Source organism: Erigeron canadensis, chromosome 4, assembly GCF_010389155.1.
Source record: "Erigeron canadensis isolate Cc75 chromosome 4, C_canadensis_v1, whole genome shotgun sequence".
NCBI lineage: Eukaryota > Viridiplantae > Streptophyta > Magnoliopsida > Asterales > Asteraceae > Erigeron > Erigeron canadensis.
This window is the reverse complement of record NC_057764.1, coordinates 26133044-26155660: the sequence shown is the minus strand read 5'-3', so window position 1 is coordinate 26155660 and position 22617 is coordinate 26133044. Positions and strand designations below refer to the sequence as shown.

At 33.5% G+C, this 22617-nt stretch overlaps 2 protein-coding genes across 3 annotated transcripts; one reads left to right on the top strand and one right to left on the bottom strand.

Annotated features, from left to right (window-relative positions):
* The first annotated feature begins 4104 nt into the window (after positions 1 to 4104).
* On the top strand, positions 4105 to 9508 carry LOC122596687 (jasmonoyl--L-amino acid synthetase JAR6-like). Its single transcript, XM_043769306.1, has 4 exons — positions 4105 to 4169; positions 7180 to 7473; positions 7587 to 7688; positions 7967 to 9508. Exons 2-4 carry the CDS (start codon positions 7190 to 7192, stop codon positions 9300 to 9302), a joined length of 1722 nt encoding a protein of 573 aa, XP_043625241.1. The 5' UTR covers positions 4105 to 4169; positions 7180 to 7189; the 3' UTR covers positions 9303 to 9508.
* Positions 9509 to 11038: 1530 nt separating this feature from the next.
* LOC122595830 lies at positions 11039 to 16443 on the bottom strand. Of its 2 annotated transcripts, none has more exons than XM_043768280.1 (12): positions 16310 to 16443; positions 15518 to 15605; positions 14719 to 14853; positions 14159 to 14313; positions 13952 to 14045; positions 13539 to 13609; positions 13342 to 13448; positions 12212 to 12333; positions 11821 to 11909; positions 11677 to 11736; positions 11440 to 11544; positions 11039 to 11365 (listed from the first exon to the last, which is right to left on the bottom strand). In XM_043768280.1, exons 1-12 carry the CDS (start codon positions 16334 to 16336, stop codon positions 11255 to 11257), a joined length of 1164 nt encoding a protein of 387 aa, XP_043624215.1. In that variant the 5' UTR covers positions 16337 to 16443; the 3' UTR covers positions 11039 to 11254. The 2 variants fall into 2 exon arrangements, with proteins under 2 accessions (XP_043624215.1, XP_043624216.1); XM_043768281.1 differs by having other exon boundaries at positions 14719 to 14784; positions 16310 to 16442.
* Between the last annotated feature and the right edge of the window lie 6174 nt (positions 16444 to 22617).

Here is a 22617-nt window from a genome sequence, read left to right as displayed (position 1 = left end):
ATCTAATAAATCTATCATAAGCTTGAAGCCAAATTAAACATATAACTTAAACACCATTCAAATAATATAGATAACTTTTATTACCTAAAACTATAAGAACAAATTAGATGATCATAAAAAAATCAAGAAAAGTTATTATGCTTCATAAGAGATGAAAAGGTATAAGCTATGAGTATAAATAATAATGATAAAAAAATCAAAAATTAAAAAAAAGAAAAGAAAAGAAAAAACATTCAAATAATACAGATAACTTTTAATGATTATTTGACTAAAAAGACAATTGTTGTTTTAATATAGCGTCACGTGTCGATTAAAAAAAAGCTGCAATTAAGTAATTATACTATACTAAAGATTAGTATTTGATTACAATTAAGTAATTATGAATTAGGAATCTTTTTTTAGTTACACCAAAGTGACACATGTCATGCGAGAAATGCGCCAAGTGTCGATCAAAAATCTTTTTAATATTAAATCTAAAGAAAGATTAGTATTTCATTACAAATAGCCCCGAAGGTGAGTTTTCCCAAGGTCTCGGTTCAAGTCTTGGGTTTCTCATCTTAAGATATTTTTCATGAGGAGGAGGTCAGAGGTTTAGCAATTAGCTGGTTAAAATTGCCTCTAACACGTCTAAATTGAAACTAACTTTAAAAAAAATAATAATAATACAAAGTGGAGAAATCGTCATGCATGACTCACTAGTCATTAAATTTTACATACAATATTACAAATTTACAATGCAAGTAAACAAGCACCCAATAATATATTTTATGGGTTTTGGGTCTCGATACTTTAACGATATATGGAGAGCTTAAGATGTAGACATCTTTATCCTATCAAGACGGTGTAAAGAGATTGCTTGCGGATCTCTAGCATTGCAAGACATTAGGATAAAACCCTTGACCTCTATCTCTAAAAACAAGGGTCTAATTAACCACTTATCCAACTTTGATGGTTTGTATAGATCAGACAATACATGATAATTCTGTAAAAAAAATTTAATAGTAATGAACATAAAAGTCTATAAACTTCATACAATACACGTATACTATAATAAGATGAGCGGAAAACCAAAAAACTGATATCAAACCGGTACCATTACCGAATATCGGTACTGATGGGGATTCGGTTTCAGTATAAAGTTTTGATTTTGGGAGGGAATCGGTTTCGATTCCAATCGGTTCTGTACGGTGAACCGATTATGAATCCCGAATTTTGAAAAACATAATTTTTTTTTAACATGAATTTTGAAAAACATATAGCTTGTGATCGTACACACACCTTACATTTTACCTTTCCATTTCATTAATGCTTATAAATATTTGCTTCATTAATTATCGTCTTACTTTACAAACAACATCTTTTCTTTATACTTTCTCGCGATTGTACAAAAAGCAACAAGAAAACCCAAAAACCCATCCAAGCATTAAAACTCAGTAAGTCACCATATATACATCATATGGTTTGAGAAACATGTATTATATGTTTGATATGGTGTTGGATAACTTAAATATGTCGGATAATGAGTATTTTTTTCTTTTTTTCGGTACCATTCGGTCATGATACCGGTAACGATACATAAATCAGTACGGTATTCGGTTCTTACTTTAGGTTGTTTTCAGTTTTGGTACCGTTTCTTACCGAAAACCATCCCTATACTATAATAATAATTAATTACAAATGGTTAGTTTGGTTGGAAAGTGAATTTTGAGGGTACAATATTTAATATTTTATGAGGTTAATGTTTTAAACTTTTATAAATAAACTCATGTTAAACAAATACTTTTATTCAAATATATTATTTAAGAAAGCAAGTATCTATATTTTTTTCCCTATATCTAAACATCTTTTGTTTAGAACATCCTTTTATTTACTCATATCAGACATTTTGTGGGAGAAATCTGTATCGTTCGCTCGCTTTAAAGAACATCCTTTTATTTACTCATATCAAACATTTTAGGCTGAGCATTTATTTCTCATATATCGCTCCACACCGGGAAGGGGAACCGATGGTCGGAAATGGTATTGTAACTAAATCCCATTTTCGACCTCGCTGAAAGTCGGAGATGATAACCGGTATATATCTCTAATTACTGATCATATACCTTTATTTAACCACTCATATCATCGTTAGATTCAGATTTTGTCAGTCATTGTCGTATTTACCGGTGCTCACGTCACCATCGTCGGAGGTTGCTTATGTAGTTTTCGCTAAACTTATTTTGTACACATCTAAAAACTCACCAAATTAAATTCATCCTTTTCTCGATCACCTTGCCGGAGGAATTTATTCGGCCAAACTCCCAATTTTGACACATGAAAACCCGAATAAATTTATAAAAAATGGAAAAATAAAAATATGCTTTAACTTACTTGGCCTAACTAGCTTTCTTTTAATTGTGGTCCATAGATTTAAATATAGATATAGATATCTAGATTAAATATAGGTATAAAATATAAATATATCTCTGTATAGTATATAGATACCTAGGATTAGATATAGATTTAAAATATAGATAGATAGATACAAACAGTAAGGCTTACACCCATTCGCGTTAGTTCATCAGATATAGATATAAAAATTTAAACCTAGATATAAACATACTAGAGTGATGACCGCGCGTTACAGCGGTGACGGTCTATAATGCTTTAGACACTGTAACAGTTTATAGCGTTCAGTTTACTTTCATGAGATGCGGCAATGCATAATCTAACCGTATATATCATTATTAAAATAAGTCGCGGATTAGGTGCAAAAAATAATGAAGTGCAAACATTAACCATGAAAAATAACCACTTACAATTGTAGGGGAGTAGACGAAGACGTACAATTAAAAAAATAAATAGTTAAAGATTAAAATTTAATATAAATATACAAAGAACGTAATTGGTTCGTAATTTCGTGAGTTATAATTTTTTTCTTATCCGTAGCAATACCTTCAACAACAATTTTAGAGTTAATGGAGATTTTATAACAATAGAGGTTTTAGGTAATTGTAGGTAATTCAAAGGTAGAGAGTTGAATGGGGGAGATGGTAGTTTGTTTGTATAGGTGGTATATAAATATAAATATATTGATACAAATAGATATATGTATCTAACAAGCAGCATGGTTGGATCAGTGGTAAACACCATGCCCTCTAGAGACAGGGGTCATAGGTTCGTTCCTCATTCCATGATAAGGTTGGAGGGCTTTTTCTACCATTTAGGTAGAAACGGAAGCAACCTCTCTACTTAGGTAGAGGTAAGGTCTGCCTACAATTTAACCTCCCCCATACACCGTCAAGATATTAGGGTTCAAAACCCGCAAAAGACGAAACTGAGCAGTTTCTTTCTTTCTTTTGATATATGTATGTATGTATATATATATATATATATATATATGGGTGGGATAAATAAGGAACAAAAAGATCAATCTGGACCGTTAGAGATCAGATGGAAAGAAAAGATGCATCTAATGAACCAATTCCTCATTTCTTCTCCTCATGAGGACCTATGGCCTATCATGTCGATAAAAATAACAAGAGGGTAATGGTCGACGGGATTTAAGTATTGAGGCGAACGTTTCTTGAATGTTTCAAACTTCTTCAAACGGTTAGGTCGAGCCAAAACATGTGTAAGATCTTCTTGATGATTGATCGAGTTGTATTTGATGAATTAACAAGTGATAGACTAGTGATATTCTACCGTACTGTACTCTTGAGTGGATAACAATGTTAAATAAGCTTTTTGCATCGTATCATAAGTTTGTTTTGAACAACCAATTAGAAAATATTCGATCCATATGATAAGAAACACTATCGATTGTTAAATAATAAAATTCACCAACTTTTCTTTATTTATAATTTAAACTAGATTTAAATTAAGATATAAAAGATTGTATTTCCCAAAGTAGAAAGAATATTCTACTATATATGTAGGTCGGAAAATGAAAATTAAATTTTGGTATTAATTTTGGTTGGTATAATTTAAATGTGGTCATGATCCACTTGCTCATATACATATATACATGAATGAATAAAACCTTTCCAAAATATACACATAATATACATTTATACATATAGATAAAAAGCTATATATAGGACCTTGCTCTTTAAAGAATCTTTCATTGCTCCTGTGCTCCATTACTCACTCATTTTCCTCCTAAAAAACAGAAGAACACAAATTCAAAGGTACTTCCCACCAACCTCTCTCTATTTCTATATCTCTAGAATTCTTCTGTTTTATAAAAACAGCCGTGTGTTATTATTTATGTTCACTTTGTGTACTCATTGACTAGAAACAACAAATAATTCACTTTCTAATTACCTCAATGATATCAATGTATCTCTCACTATAACTCAACTTTGTCAGGTTTTTTTCTTCTTTTTTTCATTTTATAATAATTTGTAAGGCTTTCTGTTATATGAGGTTTGTGTGTGTTATACCAATAAAAGTAGACGTACTAGTAATGGTTAATTAACATCGTGAAATTTTTACAAGAAATTTCAAGCTCAACGATTCATTTAGTAGTTTAAATTATATATTCTACTTTTTTCCTTGATTATAGTTAGGTTAATTCAGTGTTGATTCTATTTTATGAAATTATGAATCTCCCCAACTTTTTCTACTTGAATATCCCTTTTTGAAAAGATCCGATTCTGGTTTCTGTAGTATAATTAATATATATTTATATTTTTCATAGTCTACAAACAAGTCTACTATACTATTATAATGATAAAAGTTTTATATCTTGTCATTAGTGTGCATAAGGATATACTTTTTATTTAAAAAATTAAAAGTTAGACTTTTTTTTTTTTATGGAAGATATAATTTTTTTACAGGTCTAAATGCTATCACTAGATAAAACCTATATATATATATATATATATATATATAATGAGTTTTGCTAAACAAAGCCCTAAGTGTTTTTGTTAAGGTGTATTAATTAGTTGTATACTTATCATAAAATTCAAGGGTGGACTTTTAATATGAAAATATACAATCTTTTTATGCACGTTAAGTGAAGCCTTAAAGGCTTTGTTTATCATTTTCCATATATATGCAATGTGCCAAACGTTTTTATATACTTGATGGTTAGATCACTCCTGTCCCAACGCTAGCGATCATCATTGAAACCGATGAGGTGCCAGTAAAGCGACACCGTAGTAGAGGGGCACCGTAATTTTTGGACACGATCAGTTTTTGGTATTCGTTAAGCGACAAGGGAGATTGAACAACTGCTTTTATTAATTGAAAACAGTTTTGAATCAAATCATGTTAATTAGGAGTTTTTAGTTTAAAACAAAAAGTTAAAGTTACTGAAAAACTCTTAAAAATCTTGGGTCAAATATCATCATAAAAAGGTATACATTAAAAAAGGTTAAGTGGTATTGTTGGTAGAAATGTATAGTCGAGTGTGTCACTTTAAAAACACCACGTCTTATTACTGATGTGTACCAAAATTGGTCTTAATATAGTCACAGCTATTTAACTTATTTCAGCTACTGTTACAAGGTCCATTGAATCTACAATGTTCAAAAGCGTCATTCACTTGTTTATTAATTGATGCAGGTTTTAACCATTTTTATCATTTGATTATTATGTTTTTTATTTTTAGCTTTGTTTTATATAGATTAACAGTTTCAAAAGTGTGTTTTATGTTTGACTATTGAAATAACCATGCATGTAGTTATGATTTTTGGAAACTTATTACGTATGATAACAATAACAATAACTCTCCTGAATTAGTACATTATATATTCTTCTATTTATATATATCACAATAATCATGTGTTTTTTATACTTACCAAGCATATACTTTAAAAATAATAAATATGTCTATGTCTAATTTGTTATTTGTTAGACTCACTAAGATGCCTAAAAAATAAAAATCTTGAGCTACTACTTACAAATCAAAAGGTAGTGTTAAGAAAAAAAAAATGTAAAATACATATGTCGTTTTAGGCATATATATATATACTCGTTGCGTATAACATTTATTTAACTTTAAATAACTCATCTTCTTATAAAACTGTAAAGAAGACGGTATCTGAAAAAAATCCTAAAGGGAACATTGGCTCCCTTGCCCCCTTTATTACCGCCAGTGCCGTGGAGTGTTAGTAACAATAGTTGTAGATACATATAATTTTCCTTAATTAATAAGCAATGAGATTGTCAAATTATAAAGCTCTTTTGAATAATTTTTAGAAACAACTTTTTGACCTCTTAAAAGCTAAAAAACCTTATAAGCCTTTTCTATTAAAATAAAGAAAGAATCATCACATTAGAGATATCACATGAACCTAAACCCTCTTAATAACCTTGATTACATGTATCTAAATGTCATGTCAGAAAACTTTGTACGGTTGTATCCTTAATAGTTAATATATGGGAGGGGTATTCCCTCAAGTTATCTTAACATAACTAGTGATGTTTGGATAATCTTAACCTTTGATTAAAAATTAAAGGCTTTAAATTTTGGCCTTTAATTTTCAATCAAGAGTTATAATTCAAGTTGGTAAAATAATTTAAGAAAATTGCTTCTCTCAATATATACGAGTGCTTTATATATCTTTCACTTATATAACCGCACTAGAATATGCCATGATCTCCAACAATCTATGTCCCATGTCCCAACATGTCTTTGTCTACTAGACCCACAGTAATTTACTGCTATTTATTCTCCGTAACTATTTGTTGAATTATGTGTCTAGGATAACTATTAAGAAAAATATAAGAATCGTAATTTTACTTTGTATATAAGTATACTACGAATTTTTTATTATTTTAGTTATCCAACAAAAATTTTCAAAATTTGTTTACATATACATATAGTGCAGTATTTTTTTTTTATTACCATTAAATTTTCAAAATTGTTTAAATATGGCTGCAGTTTCAAAACTTAATGATCAAATGTAAACAAATTTAAAAAGTTAATGGTCATTTTTGAACAATAATTGATGGTAATAACAAATATACATACTGTAAAAAAATCCAAGCTAACTAAACAAATTGGTTAATAAGAAAGGTTAAACATCCATCCCAATTATTATGTAATGTAAAACTGCATTATTTAGAAAGTGACATCAAGACAACAATTTGATTTATTTTTTCGTTTTTATCAACTATATTTTAGTGTCTTTATTCTCTTTCACATTTTCATTTTCATGACCATTTCTAAGTTGGTTTTAGTCTTTTCAGGGTCAAGAAAATGGAGAACAAATTTGATTCAGAGAAAGTGATTGAGGAATTTGAATCAATAACCAAAAATGCCAAAAAGGTTCAAGCTGAAACATTAAAGAAAATCTTGAAAGAAAACTGTGAAGCAGAATACTTGAAAAAATGGAACCTTGATGGTAAATTTGACCCTCAAACTTATACTTCTAGTGTTCCTGTTGTTACCCACAAAGATCTTCTGCCTTATATTCAAAGAATTGCTGATGGTGCCAACTATCCAGTCCTTACTGGAAAACCAATCACCACTATTACACTAAGGTATACATACATATACATATACCTATATATAGTTACTAGATATATCATATATATTTAGTCTTAGGCCGGTTTTTCATAATATATATTGTAAGTCTTAATGTTTGTGTTTATAGTTCTGGAACTACTCAAGGGAAGCCAAAATTTGTACCTTACAATGATGAGTTGACTGAAACAACAATGCAGATTTATCGGACTTCTTTTGCTTTTAGAAACAGGTATATATATATATATATATATATATACACTGATAGAACAATAAATATGTTATAAAAAGTAGCAGGATGTGAAATTTATAAATGAGGTGATATAGCTGGTTTTAGTTCATCTATTGTGCTGTTGAGCAGTAGGATAAGAAGTATACAAAATGAGTTATAAGTTTTACAATACAAGCAAGAAAAAGATTGTAGCACTGATTATAATGTTTAAAGTATAGTTTTCATTAAACAATAGTCTAATGTCTAATCTATGTTTGTCACATGTTATTTGCTTTTAGGGCATTTCCTATTGGAAATGGAAAAGCTTTAAGTTTTATCTTTGGAAGCAAGCAATTTACAACAAAAGGTGGATTACTAGCGGGGACCGCGACTACAAACGTATACCGTAGCTCACAGTTCAAGAAAACAATGCGGGCAATACAAACCCCGTGTTGTAGCCCAGATGAGGTTATCTTTGCACCGGATTTTCATCAATCTTTATATTGTCATCTCCTATGTGGACTTATTTACCATGAAGATATTCAAGTCATATCGTCCACATTTGCCCATAGCATTGTTCATTCATTTAGGATCTTTGAGTTAGTGTGGGAAGAATTGTGTTCTGACATTAGAAAAGGTGTTTTGTCAGCCAGGGTCACGGTTCCATCAATTAGAACCGCGATGGCCAGGGTTCTGACACCGAACCCTGAACTGGCTGACAAGATTTATAACAAGTGTTTGGGGTTAGTGGAATGGAACAGGTTGATCCCGGAAATGTTCCCTAATTGTAAGTACATTTATGGGATCATGACCGGGTCAATGGAACCGTATTTAAAAAAGCTACGCCATTATGCTGGTGAAGTACCGTTGTTGAGTGGAGATTACGGGTCGTCAGAAGGGTGGATTGGAGCAAATGTTAACCCAAATTTGCCACCCGAGATGACTACTTTTGCCGTGCTTCCTGATATTGGGTATTTTGAGTTCTTACCATTGACAGAGGTTGACTTGGATGGCCCAATTGAGTCCAAACCGGTTGGCTTGACCGATGTCCAAATTGGGGAAGAGTATGAGGTTGTGGTCACGAATTTTGCAGGTCTGTATAGGTACCGGCTAGGCGACGTGGTTAAGGTTATTGGATTCCATAACGCAACCCCGGAACTCCAGTTTGTTTGTAGAAGAAACCTCATGCTCACTATCAACATAGACAAAAATACTGAAAAAGATTTACAGTTATCAGTTGAAGCAGCCGCAAAGCTTTTAGCTACTGAAAAACTAGAGGTCCTTGACTTTACAAGCCATATTGACCTGTCCTCGGAGCCGGGCCACTACGTGATCTTTTGGGAAGTTAGTGGGGAGGCAAGTGATGCGGTTTTAAAAGAATGTTGTAATTGTTTGGATAAGTCATTTGTTGACGCGGGCTATGTGAGCTCACGAAAAGTCAATGCAATCGGGCCTCTAGAGTTGCGGGTTTTAAAGAGAGGGACCTTTCAGAAGATTTTGGATCACTATGTTGCGCAAGGGTCAGCGTTGAACCAATTCAAGACTCCACGGTGTGTGAGCCCGGCTAACCAAACAGTGTTGCAAATACTTTGCAGCAATGTTGTTAAAAGTTATGTGAGTACTACTTTTGGTTAAGGTATCATGATGTCTTCTATTGTTACAGTTTGGATTGATTTTGCTTAAATACTTAATATATACATCGTGTATACAATGTCTCTTTTTGACATTTGTAGGTTATATCAAGTTTTCAATTAGAAAAAGTACATGATATTTTTTCATGAATATCAATGTAATTAATGTATGTGGACTTCACTGATCTATCTATAATAAAATTTGGGTAAGTGTGTCATTGAATTCACTTTTAAACAATCCTATAAATAATATCTCTATATAACCAAGAAAGGACATTTGAACCGTACACCGGTTTGAACAAAATTATAATGTACAGGATTAGGTTGTTCATTATACAGTGAATATGTTTCTTGTCATTTGATATCTTCTAAAAATTTGCTCATCGGTGTAACTGTGACCTTGATCGAAGTAGTGATGCATTAGCATCGCTTGCCCTTCATGATTTTCGCTAGACATATCTTCTAGCACAACTTCTTTGTCGTAGTCTCAAAGTTTCTGCTTGTTCTTGGGCTTCAATTGTTGGATCATGTACCATAAGTACCTGAAAAATTCCCATAAGCATAACTTTGTCGGAATCGCAATACATGTGGTTAAAATTGGTTAATGAAATTATATTGATTTGTGAAAGGAATATATTGATAAGCATACATGTAGATTGTTGTGATTAATATGGTTGAAATGGTATTCCATTTGATAAAAAATAACAAAAAGAAGTTCGTAGTCGTGCTCCAAAGGTTAGACTTTTTTAAGGTGTAATTTTTTTACATATCTACGAAGAAACTTTTTTTTTTGTTTTCCAAAACTCAACCTTTGAATCTTTTACAGGTCCGAAGCGAACCTACTTACCTTGGCCTTTCACGCCAAAGCCCTGGCGCAAAAGGCTGTTAACGCCGACCACAAGCAACGCGTTGGAGACCCTCTAAAGGAGAGTCATTTGACATCATCAACTCTTTCTTTAGCATTGTCTCTTTGGTTCGCAATCTTTATAATGCGTTGACTTACAACAAACTTGGCATGCGGCTTTGGTGGCTCTTTAGCAATTGCTGATGGTAGTGGATTTAAGTAAAATATACATAGTGTATTAATAAGGATTAGTATGTCACTCAGATCATGTGTCATTGAGGAGCAGAAAGTCAAAAAAAAAGAAAAAAAGAAATAGGACACGGTTGGCATAAAGTTTTTGGATTAAATAAAATCTATTAAAAAAATTAAAATTTAATAGAATAAAAATTGAATGAATGTATTTGTTTTTTAGAGATTCAAGTGATAAACGGAATCTTTCTCATGCCCCGAAAATAGAGATTTCATTAAATAAAAAAATGTTTACTATCTAACGAAATAAAATTCTTTCATTTTTTCTTTCAACCAGATGCATTTAAAAAAAAAGTTTAAAAAAAAGGTGGAGTTTAGTTCCTATTCTAATTAGCTAAATTTATCATTATCCCTATAAAAAAATTTTCGGAATCTCCATGAACCGAACGTGGCCTTATTATGTGACTTAGAACAAGTATCATTAAAACCACCTTCTGAATTGACTAATATATTTAAATAATAAAATACAAAACGAAGTAGAAAAGACGACCATTAACAATCAAGCTTGTGGTTAATAAATTTGATTTATTGGAATAGAACATTAGGAAGTAAAAAGCTTAAACAGGAATGACTATATCCCATATCCATTTGTTGTTTCAAGACTAGTTCTTTTTCTAAATCTACAAGCAGCCTCACAAAACTTGTTCTTTAGAACAAATTGAAACAAGCGATTGTCATTCTATTGACAGCAAATCTCATACCATTGAACATGTTTCGATTGTATACCTTCATCTCAAAGCAAGAATGTAGCACCAACATGCTGACATCTAACAAAGAATTCTAAAGTTCTAGATACATCAACTTCAACTTATACAATGATCATTCTTTGATCAAGGGCATGGCTAAAACATCGAACTTGAACCTTAGAGGGCCATTTTAGTCAAATCATCCATTTTTACGTTTGTCTTTACGCCCAGCCCTTTAAGACTATCAATCATCGCAGGGATATCTTCTTGCAAACCAGCAGCCAAGGCCTGAAAAGAAGAAATATAATAAAAGCCAAACATAAAAAATCACCTTCTAGAAGAAAATATGGCATCCAATTTACCATTTTGTCCCCATCTTTTCGACACTTTATAACCTCCAAAGGCCATTCGCTAACCAGCTTCTCCAGTTCTGCCATTATATTTGGCCTTTTGGCTTCCGGTAACGTCTGACATCAAGTAATAGAAACATATAATTGTATCCCAAGAAGAAGCCAGTGGTAAAAATATACAAAGCCAAACGTTTAGTTTGTTTTTGTTGAAATGATGATGGGATCCACAAAACGGAAGCTAAATAGTACCTGAGTCACATCTTGAATTATTGCGGCTGCTTCATCAGGCTTGTGTTGAAGCAGAAACCCCTGCAAAATGCCAAACAATATATAGACACGACATCTGAAAGAATAGACATTCAAAAAGAGTAACAAGATCTGAACAATTAGTACCTTGGCACATGAAAAGGCACTACCGATTGTATGTGTTTTCATCACTTCTGATCTCAACTTTTCAATCTTCCATAAACTATCAAGATCTCCTTTAAAGAGAAAAGCGGAAAAGGGTATCAAATAAAACTACAGATAACCATGTCAAATTTTCCAGGACTCGGGTGCTTAGATTAAGTTTACCCCAAAAGGTGATGTAACAAGTAAATATCAGTAGGGGCAAGATCATGACAGTATCAAAGATGTCGATTATTTATTTAGAAGAGACTTGTAGATAAAAAATAATTGACCATAAGATCCACGATTGTAAATGACCAGAATTTATTTACGTGACAGTTAAAAACGTTTCTTTTTTCCAGCTATTGGTAATGATAATGTAAGGAATACACGGGACCTAGTTTGGCAGCAAATGTCATCCAAGTATCAAATGAAGTTCGTCTCAATTTCGCTCCAGCCTTGACGAATCGTTTTGCGTACTTACACATCAACTCCCAGCTATCAGTATTGTAGCAAATGCTGCAAGATATATGCATGATGCATTAACAACATCATTGGAGAAATAAGTTAGATTTCATCATTGACAGCATTTTCTCCATTATGGTTTTGTGGTTCATACGAAAATATACACCCACAATAACATCATGATTCAGGTAACATCATGGGCCCCAAAGGAGTGAGGATTGACCATAATGAAACATATTGGTAACACTAATGAGAATTAAACATAATTATCAGTTAACGAACAGTCAAACAATAAACCTTTTCAAATGATATTCCTTTTATTTGAGAAGTTGGACCCATTTACCTAAAAATGATTGTTATTTTTTACACTTTACCTTCAACAGGTCAACTTTAAACCCACAGCTAAAACAAAACGGGTCAAAAGTTGTCCCTGGTTACTTTAAATGATTACAACATCATGCATCGGTTTCTTTAAAAAGATCAGATTATTACCCTAATAGTATAATTTTTTGTTATAGAATTTATAAAATTCGACAAGTAAACAAAAGGTGTTGGAGGGCCAACCTAACCTACCCCACCACCCATATTGCCACGCCTCCAATGGCAGATTTGTGTCCACTGTCTTGCTACAGTCTATATTTTGCAAGTCCTATCTTCATTTCTCCTCACATCATAACCACTAAAAATGATAATCATTAAACGGAAATGCAAAATGACGCATTCAGATATCTATTCCCCCCATTCATCTATAATGGGTCCCATATTTACTTTAGCTTGCATCAAGTAAATAAGAGCCACAAAAACACTTCCATTTTAGTAACATTATATTCATGGCACCCTGAGAATAGAAATGTCAAACGACCAATATATAACAAGCAGCATTTTGATTACACCAGTGTAGGAAAAGCAAAATTTAGTTGACAAACAAAAAGGCAAGATACAGAAAAGTAGAAGACCTACAGTAACATCATTGTTGAAAGATTTTTTGCAGGCTAACACTAAAAATAAAACAACATTCAAAACTTTAAATGGAAACTAAAGAGAGATGTAGATTAAGAATACCTAAAAATGATATCTGCAGTACCAGGTTGCAGGGGCACATCATTTGCTTTTAAGAGTTTCATTACATCGACCATGAGACTAACATCATTATGTTGCTTAGCATACAACTGACACAACATTACATCAATTCTTTAAATTGCAAAAAAAAAGAAAGTAAAAATAGTAAGGAATTTCAAATTAGTAGTGAAAAACTATACCAGTACATTGTGAGCAGATGCAACACTAGGAGTCAATCCGTACACATTGTGTTTCCACAATGTCTTCTTGCCTAAGAAAAAAATAATTGGTCGGTATTGGTTTGCCTAAATTGATATTTCCACATTATGAGCCCCAGTTATGAAATGTCAAGAAATATACGATTTTGAGTCTCGATTATTTGAAATTTGGAATATTGGATAAATCATGAATAAATAAATGAACTAAATGTCAGTTTTTTATATAATCTTCTTTTATTTTCCCTTTTCTGGGTCTTCTTTCCTTAACAAAAGAATTAGAATAACAACCACTTGTTGATTATTCTCATATCATAAAAGGGGAACCCACAAACGGAAAGGTCAAATGGTCACACAAAAATGAAAAAAAAAAAAAAAAATCAAAACGTATGTCATACCAAAGTCGATAGCTTCTACACGTACACACGCTTTGGATACTTCCCGGCAAAGATTGTCATTAAAGTTTTCAAAAATTCGAAGATTTGATAACCTCTGCAATTGAAACACATTATTATATAGCAATACTATATTTGTATCTTAAACAAAATCAGATGGTTATATGATGAGCAGTATGGAATTAAATTTGCAAGAAGGCTTTGACTAACAAATTTACGAAGGTTCTCCAAGACGTTAAATAGAAGTTTGATGTCTTCACGATTGTCGCATTTTTCAATCAGGGCCCACAGTAAACTGTTTGGAGGTGCAGTCCTTTTATCTATCACGGATTTGAGAAGTTTATCATGCAATTCCTTAGCCGCCTCTGTAGTGAGACAGATAAAAGGCTTAAGACATTAATACCATCATTTTCAAGAACAAATGCTGAACTAATAACTAGAGGTGGCAAATTCAAAGCAATTACATGTGAATGAGCCAACTGGAGTTGTGTTTTATTTCAGACTGGTCAGATGATATGTACAGCTGAAAGTCGCTTAGAGTGTATCTTTGATGCATACAATGCCGTATATAGTTTCATTTAAAAGTTTAGATGATTACTGAGATGGGACAAATAAATGGCCATTTTGACCCTATTAAATGTGTCAATATGACGCATACAAAAAATTGACCTATTTCAATCTGGAGCCATTTTAGCACATTACTGAACCTGCCCGCCCTGCCCATCTTTGCATCTCACCACCTTCAGAGATACTGCATTCAAGATAACTACCTGTGGAACCAACTTCTGTCAAACTAGCATCTGTAGAGTATAATGCCCTTGACAACATCATCAAGCCTGAAGGATGTTGAAAGTTGCATTCTTGATTAATAAATGCATGTGGGACAAGACTTTCATTAGTAAGCCCTGTATCACAAAATTACTATTGCTCAGATTTTAAACACATAATTATTGATGCAGTTGCCTGATGAAGCCTAATAATATACATATGTTGTTGAAACAAGGTGTAAATTCTAACTTCTTTTTATCATTTCTGTGTGCTAGTTTGAACAAGGCATACAACATTAACCCAAAAGTTGTTTAGAAGTTGGTAACAGCAAAAGATGATAGAGAAAGTATTGAGGTAAATGAAAGATCCCCCTCTCGGCAATACTTTAATGCAGACTTGCATCTGAGCCCATTAGTAACTATTAAAAAGTATAAACGTAATTTACTTTGTTAGCAAGAATTCAACTATATTGCCGTTATTACTGATGTTTCAAAATATTTAACTATACTCAAACACTTCCATTCCATTAAATTTCTATTAGAGGCATAACCAAGCAAGAATAACGGAAGTGGCCTAACTTCTAACGTGAAAAAATACAATTATTACATAATCAAAACAGACATAGATGAGCTCTGTGTCAAAAAATAAAAACACTGCATACATCGTTTGCATCCTAAAGTATCATTAAGTATGTGCCAAAACCAAGTCCGGAATCCTAATTCTACCCTGTAGTAAAATAATATCCTTAAAAGCAAGAGATAAAAATGAAATTTAAGTTAAATTCAACAGGGTAGTGTGAACCTGCATTGCTTCCAAATGTCAGTGACGTCTGATAAGAACATGGTAATAAGTTATTAACTTGCCTCAACCGCGAGTGCTGCCGTGACACCTGCATAAGGAAGCCAGACGTGAGACGGCTTTTTTCGAATTGACAGAACAAGAAAGTTGAGCTAAACAAAAATCTGGGATGAAGTAAGCTATATGCTCAAAACCGACAAAACTGTATTAAACTTGTCATGTTTTGCTAATGTATGTATCCAAACTCCAAACCATCTATTGTAACTTGTAAGTGTCAAACTTCCAGTTCATTGCTATTGTACACGTCTACTTACCTCTTCAATTGGTAACCACTATTTTTATCGACTTGGCAGCCATATAAATTATCACATCCCAAAGCCAGTGCCACATCATCATTTTACAATTCATAAGAAATAACCGGATATATATGATAGCAATGAAATGATTGTTTGATACACACGATATCAAAAGGCCGAAACTTGACAAGTTTGATACATTTTGGTACACTTCATCCATCAAATCACCAATATTCAGCTACATAATTTTCACTAAACAAATAAACTCCTAACAACACATAAATTACATTTTCCCCAAATTTAAATAACCCCAGAAATGTAACATAAACCTTTCTTAAACCCTTATATTATTCAAATAAATTTCTTCAATATTCTCATTCTTAAAACAAATAAGTAACTAGATTAGAATTATTCATATATATATATATGAGAGCAAAATGCAGAAACTTGTTATATATAAAATCAGAAAAAGAATGGATTTTTAAAGAAGAAAACAAACCTGAACAAGAAGGCGCCTGAAACCCATTTGATTTTAGAATAAACCCAACTCGAATCTTGAATAAACTTAGCACCTTTTTACAACACAAATCAGTATATGATTAAAGTGTTCATCGATGTAAAAGAAAATGAAGAAGAAGACGGCTGGTGTGTGTTGGCTTAGAAAGCTATTGGGCCCTTTTATCGAGCCTAATTATGGCCCATTTAAATTTAAAGTGTCTGTTTGGGCTTTACTTTGCAACCCAAATATTTTTACAAAGTGAATCATTTCAAATCTTCAAGGGTTTTTTGGCTTTGCTTACTTTTGATAAGTATATGATCATATTTTTACAATTCTAAGTCATGATAAGTTCGTAAGTTTTAAAATAAGTTATTAAATGGGACTTATTACATATAAGTTATAATAAGTTAAGCCAAACGCCCTCAAAATAAAATTGTGATAACAAAGATAATTCAAATTCTGTCAACAACGGGTATAAAAGAGGTAAATATACACATTATATTTCTACTTGAAATTGTAAAATTATTGTGATTTCTTATATGTTTAAAATAACGAGAGATAGTATTTGCGCGTTGCGACGGTAAGATGGTGAGGATGATAGGCCATAGGCGGTGATAAGTCATAGAGTGTGATAACCAAATGCTTTAGCCGTACAGGCTCAGTCATTGGATTTAAAAATTCGTCGAAAGTATATCGAATGACATCTTTAATGAATGAGCATGAAATTTTAAGGACACTCATACATTTTTTATAATTTATCGATATACGATTTTTGAGATAAAAAATTTTGAATGAATTATAGGTATATATGATTTATAGAGGAAAGAGAAAAAAAAATGAGTGGTTGAGATTTGAGGAGAGTAGGAAAAATGAGTGATTGAGATTTAAAGATATATCAGGTATATTAGGTAGAGGTGTTTAAATTAGTAAAGTAATTCAAATAATCTTTTCTTAAAAAAAATGGGGGTCCTCCTTTATAAGATACAAGAGAAAGTACGCGCGCATTGCGGCGGTGAGATGGTGGGGTGATAATAGAGTGTAATAGTTAAATGTCTTAGCCGTACGGGCTCCGCCCACGGATTTAAAAATTCGTCGGAAGTATATCAAATGATATCTCTAATGAAAGAGCATGAAATTTTAAGAACACCCACACAATTTTTAAAAATTATCGATATGCGGTTTTTGAGATAAAAGATTTTGAATGAATTAGAGGAATAAACTACAAGTAATTTTTAGAGAAGAGTGAAAAAAATGAGTGGCTGAGTTTTAAGGAGAGAGAGAAAAATGGTTGGATTTACGGGTATTATGGGTATATTAGGTAGAGATATTTAAATTAGTGAATAAAGAATTGAGGTAATTTAGGTAGTTCAAATCATCTTTTGAGATTTTAAAAAAGAAAAAAAATGCTTTATAACATGGTATATAGATATATAGATATAGATAATAGTTTGAACCACTGGGTTAAACCCAGTGCCCCGGGGTGTTTCACTAAACCTGCTATGCGGGGCCCCGGGAGAGTTTACTCCAAGGTCTCGAGTTCGAGCCTTGGTAGATTCTCCTCGACGGTATTTTCTAATAATGGAGGTGGTATGGTGAGAAAGGCTAGTTAAGATCTGCTTAGTGCGAGACCCTTTAGTTGTGCGATTAGCACACATCATACGCGTCTGAGGTAAAATTCACTTGTCAAAAAAGATAAAAAAAAAGATAGTAGTTTGTAAAAAGATTTTTTTTTGAAAGAGTCAATTCTTAATTTTGTTAGGTAATTTAGGTAGTTTAAATTATATTTTAAGATTTTTAAAAAGGACAAAATGCTTTATAAGATAGTAATATAGTATATATAGATATAGATATAGATTATAGTTTGTAAAAAGTTTTTTTTTTTAAGTCGATTCTTAATTTTTGTTTTTCTTTTTACAATAAAATACTACTACATTACATTTGTACAAACGTATATATAATCTTAAAGGAATGAGAAAGACTTACCTTGTTTGTTTGCAACGAAGATAGAGAATGAGAATGGAGAAAGGGGAATCAATTTCATTCTCTATAAATTGTGGAGAATGGGTGAGAATGGAAAAAAAATTATTATTTTTTTTTTTTAAGATGTTATATGTAATAAATGTATTATTATTTAAAATTTTATTTTTTATATATATTCATTCTTTGTGGGTACCAAACAACGAAATCATTTCCATTCTCTATGATTCCCTTTTACCAAACACCTCTAACATTAATCCTTTAATGCCTGCCGTTAAAAATAAAATAAAATTCCTTTAATGCCTCACCTAAATTTGTCTATCGCTATCTCACTAAACCTTGAGACTTGCAAAGATGACATTAGCAAAAATAAGTGACGCGTATTAAATTAAATTGATGACTATTTGTTTGCAACTACTTTGAGAAGGTCCAACTTTCAACAAAATTCACACGATAAACAAATCAGAACTAACTCACGTCATTTTAGCAGAAGATCAACTTCCGCCATGGTTGTGGCCGTGTAGATGAAGTCAAAAGTCAAACTTGCTCCAGCAACGTACTGTGAATTGTCTTTTTCTCTCTCTCTCTTTTTTTTTTTTTTTTTTTTTTTGTAACAGTTTATGTTTACTCAATATAATTTAAAAATATATATATTTTATCCTTCAAGCAACATTCCCATAAATGCAAGTATTGGAAGATTAATATTGAAATATGCTAACATTTACATCAACAAGATTCTTAGTAAAACACGAAGGGGTTTGCTAAATACAACCCTTAGGACTGTGTTTAAGGTGCATAAATTGTTTGTATATTTACCATGAAAATCAGGGGGCGGGCTTTTAATATGAAAAGTACAAGTTTTTTATGCATGTTAAATACAGCCCTTAGGGCTATATTTAACATTTCCCAAACAGGAAATACGATAAATTAGAGTAAATTACACTTTTCGTTCCTGAAGTTGGCACGTTTTTCACTTTTGATCCATAAACTTTAAAAATTACAATTTTGACTCTAAAGTTGGCCAATTTTTTCAATAATCGTCCTTTGGCCTTACGGTGTTAAAAAATGGCCGTTAACGTACGCACGTGCTAGACACGTGAGGGCACTAATGACATTTCACCTTACACCGAGGGACGAAAAGTGAAAAATAGCTACTTAAGGGACGAAAAGTGAAAAAATAGCTACTTGAGGGACGAAAAATGAAAATCATACAAATAAATTTCTTCTTCCATACTTTTTTTTCCGATCATCTTCTCCGATCATTTTTACCGATGAAATTTTCCGACTAGACATTTATTTTTCGATGATACCTAATGAAAACTCGACTTTGAATCCAAATCTAAACCACCAACAAAATCATTTACTCAAATTCATGGCATTCAAAATACAACAATAAAACAAATTATAGTTCAAACATGTCAGTCATCTTTTTTTTTTCTTCTAAATTTTGATTTTAATTGAAAGGGGGACGGTGGTTGGTGGTGATTCTAGGTGGCGGCGGTGGTTGGTGGTGATTCTAGTCGGCGACGGTTGGTTGGTGGTGAATGTAGACGGCGATGGTTGGAGGTGACTGTAGATGGCGGTGTTTGGTGGTAATTGTAGGCAGCGGTGGCTGGTGGTGATTGTAGGCGGTGGTGGTTGTTGTTGATTGTAGTGGCGGTGGCTGTTGGTAATTATAGGCGGGGGTGGCCGGAGGTGGCGGTAAATGCTGAAATCCTTTCCAACTCTGACCCTCTTATCAGTTCTGAAATCCCTTCTTTTACTGGGTTTACCAAAGTCCCTCTTCTTCTCTCCAGATTTAGTCAGTGTTCCAGATCTAACCAGGTCATCAGTCATAGCACTGGTCCTTCGAATGGCTTCTTCAATCGAGTAAGGAGGAATGCCAGTCATAGTGTTGCGAATCTGAGGAATGAGACCATAGGTATATCTCTCAATCAACTTAGACTCAGAAGTCACCAAATGAGGCACCAATCTAGCCAACTCTTGAAACTTGTTAGTATACTCTGCATGACCGAATCCCACCATGGTGTGGTGCCAAAATTCTTGCTCAATCTTTTGCATCTCATTCAGTGGACAAAAGCGGTTCTTCATCATCTCTTTAAACTGATCCCATGGTGTTTCCAAAGTAGTAGTTCTTCCACGGGCTCCTAGCAAGGTATTCCACCATGACAGTGCATCATCGGTAAATGAACCTCCAGTGAATCTTACCCTCTGATGAGATGGACATTCACTTATGTCCATGACTACTTCCAATTTCTCCAACCACTTCATAAACATGCATGCCCCTCCTCTTCCATTATAATCTGGTGGACCACACTTCTTAAACTCGGTGTAACTACAACCTCTTCTCTCCACAGCATACTCATCATTCCTGGGAAACCTTCCGGGTCCAAAGTCCACATACACACCTTCCCCAACAAACACCACCTGGGGTCAATATTTTCTGGTTCTTGATTCACTCGTTGCGGTGCAACTCTTACTGGTTCAACTTCAACTTCAGGGGCTCTTCGGTTCTGATTTGGAACAACACCCATTGCGGCAGTCACTTGTTCAATAATAGTAGGCATTGAAGCCGCCAACTGTTCAGCAATGATAGTGGCCAAATCAGGGTTCTTAACGTGACCCATGCCATCACCACGGCCACCACGACCTCTACCACGGCCTCTTCCTTGCTGACCTCCACGACCTCCTCTCGGGTTGCCACGACCACCTCCAGGGTTACCACGACCAACACCATTATCTCGAGCTTCGACATTCGGGTTTGCTCTTGTTCGCACCATTTTCCTATATCAGGAAAAGATGGGATCGGCGTTAGAATGAGGAAATAGTCATTCGTGACGTCATTTACGCACTCTCAAACACACTCGTGTTAGTTTTCTAGAACCCTATACACTTATATTTTCATTATCACATGTAGCTCAAGAAATCAAGTATTACATCTGAAGGTGAGCATTATCATCATATCAACCATGCAGTACAAAGTAACATTACAATAAGATACTCAATTCATGAAGGATAGTTCGCAAAGTGAATAACATAACCATTTCAACTTAAATTTAATTTTTAAATTCAATTAACTTTTGACAGCCAAAGTGCGGTCCGGATCTAACACCTACATCCGTTGCACTAGCGGTGTATGTATACAGGGTGTACCAGTGGCTAACCCTCCACACCTCTAGTACATCTAATGCAAGGTCGGTTCACGGTACTGATATGCTCCCTAGGTATTGGCAAAGGTATGTATACAGGGTGTACCAACGGCTAACCCTCCACCCGACCAACACCTATTGAACATGCCAGAGTTGCTACCACACTCTAACCATCTTAGGCACGATCCATGTTGCCATCAAGTCCATAGAAAATATACCACACGCGAAAAATTGATCAGGCTTTTCTGTGATGATATATCGTCGTACTTTCTTGCTAACAACACATCATTTCGCTAACTTATTATCATTATTCAAATTCAATCACATCTCATAGTTCGAATACCAATAGCATGAGTACACGTGGCAAGGTAGCATGGTTCTAAGGTCGGCGCATGAAGGAATACAATAGCATGAATATCGCAGATATAGATAAGATCCATAGAAATTGAATGCACACATAATTCATATCATGCATGCTACGTGCGGTTCCTAAGTTATAGTCTAGGCAAATCCACCTAATTCACTATAATCACGGCTCTGATACCAATCTGTAACACCCCGACTAAGGCGGAAAACTCGGGATGTAAGATAAAGCACACGCGCACATGGATGTTACATAGGAATACTAAATGAGTGCATAGAATAGGCATAAATAGTCGTTTACATAGTCAACAAGCATAAGAGAAGTCATCCCACACATGTTCAATCGAGCATTCAAATAAAGATAAGATAAGTTCCCACTGGACATGTTCAGAATCGTCCTAGGGTTTCAGCTAGCCAAGATCGTCCTACTGCTAGCCAAGATCGTCCTACTGCTAGCTTCAAGATCGTACTAATGTTCTAAGCTAGGTCAAGATCGTCCCATCCTTCAAAGCTACAACAAGATCGTTTCAAGTGTTCAAGGGCTTAAGATCATTTCACTACTATAGTTTAAGATCGTTTTAGGCTTCTATATGACACAAGATCGTTCTAATATTCTATCATAAGAGCACAAGTACAAGATCATTACTAGATCAAGAACGTGTGTTTGAGCTAAACCAATCCAAAGGATTAGTTACCCATTAAACGTACCAACGCATCACAACATCACACAAGAACAAACGAGCAAGAACCATGAATCAAAAGGCTGCCCGGGACGATCTTGAGGACCAAGATCGTCCTAGGGAGATCGTCCTAGGCTCC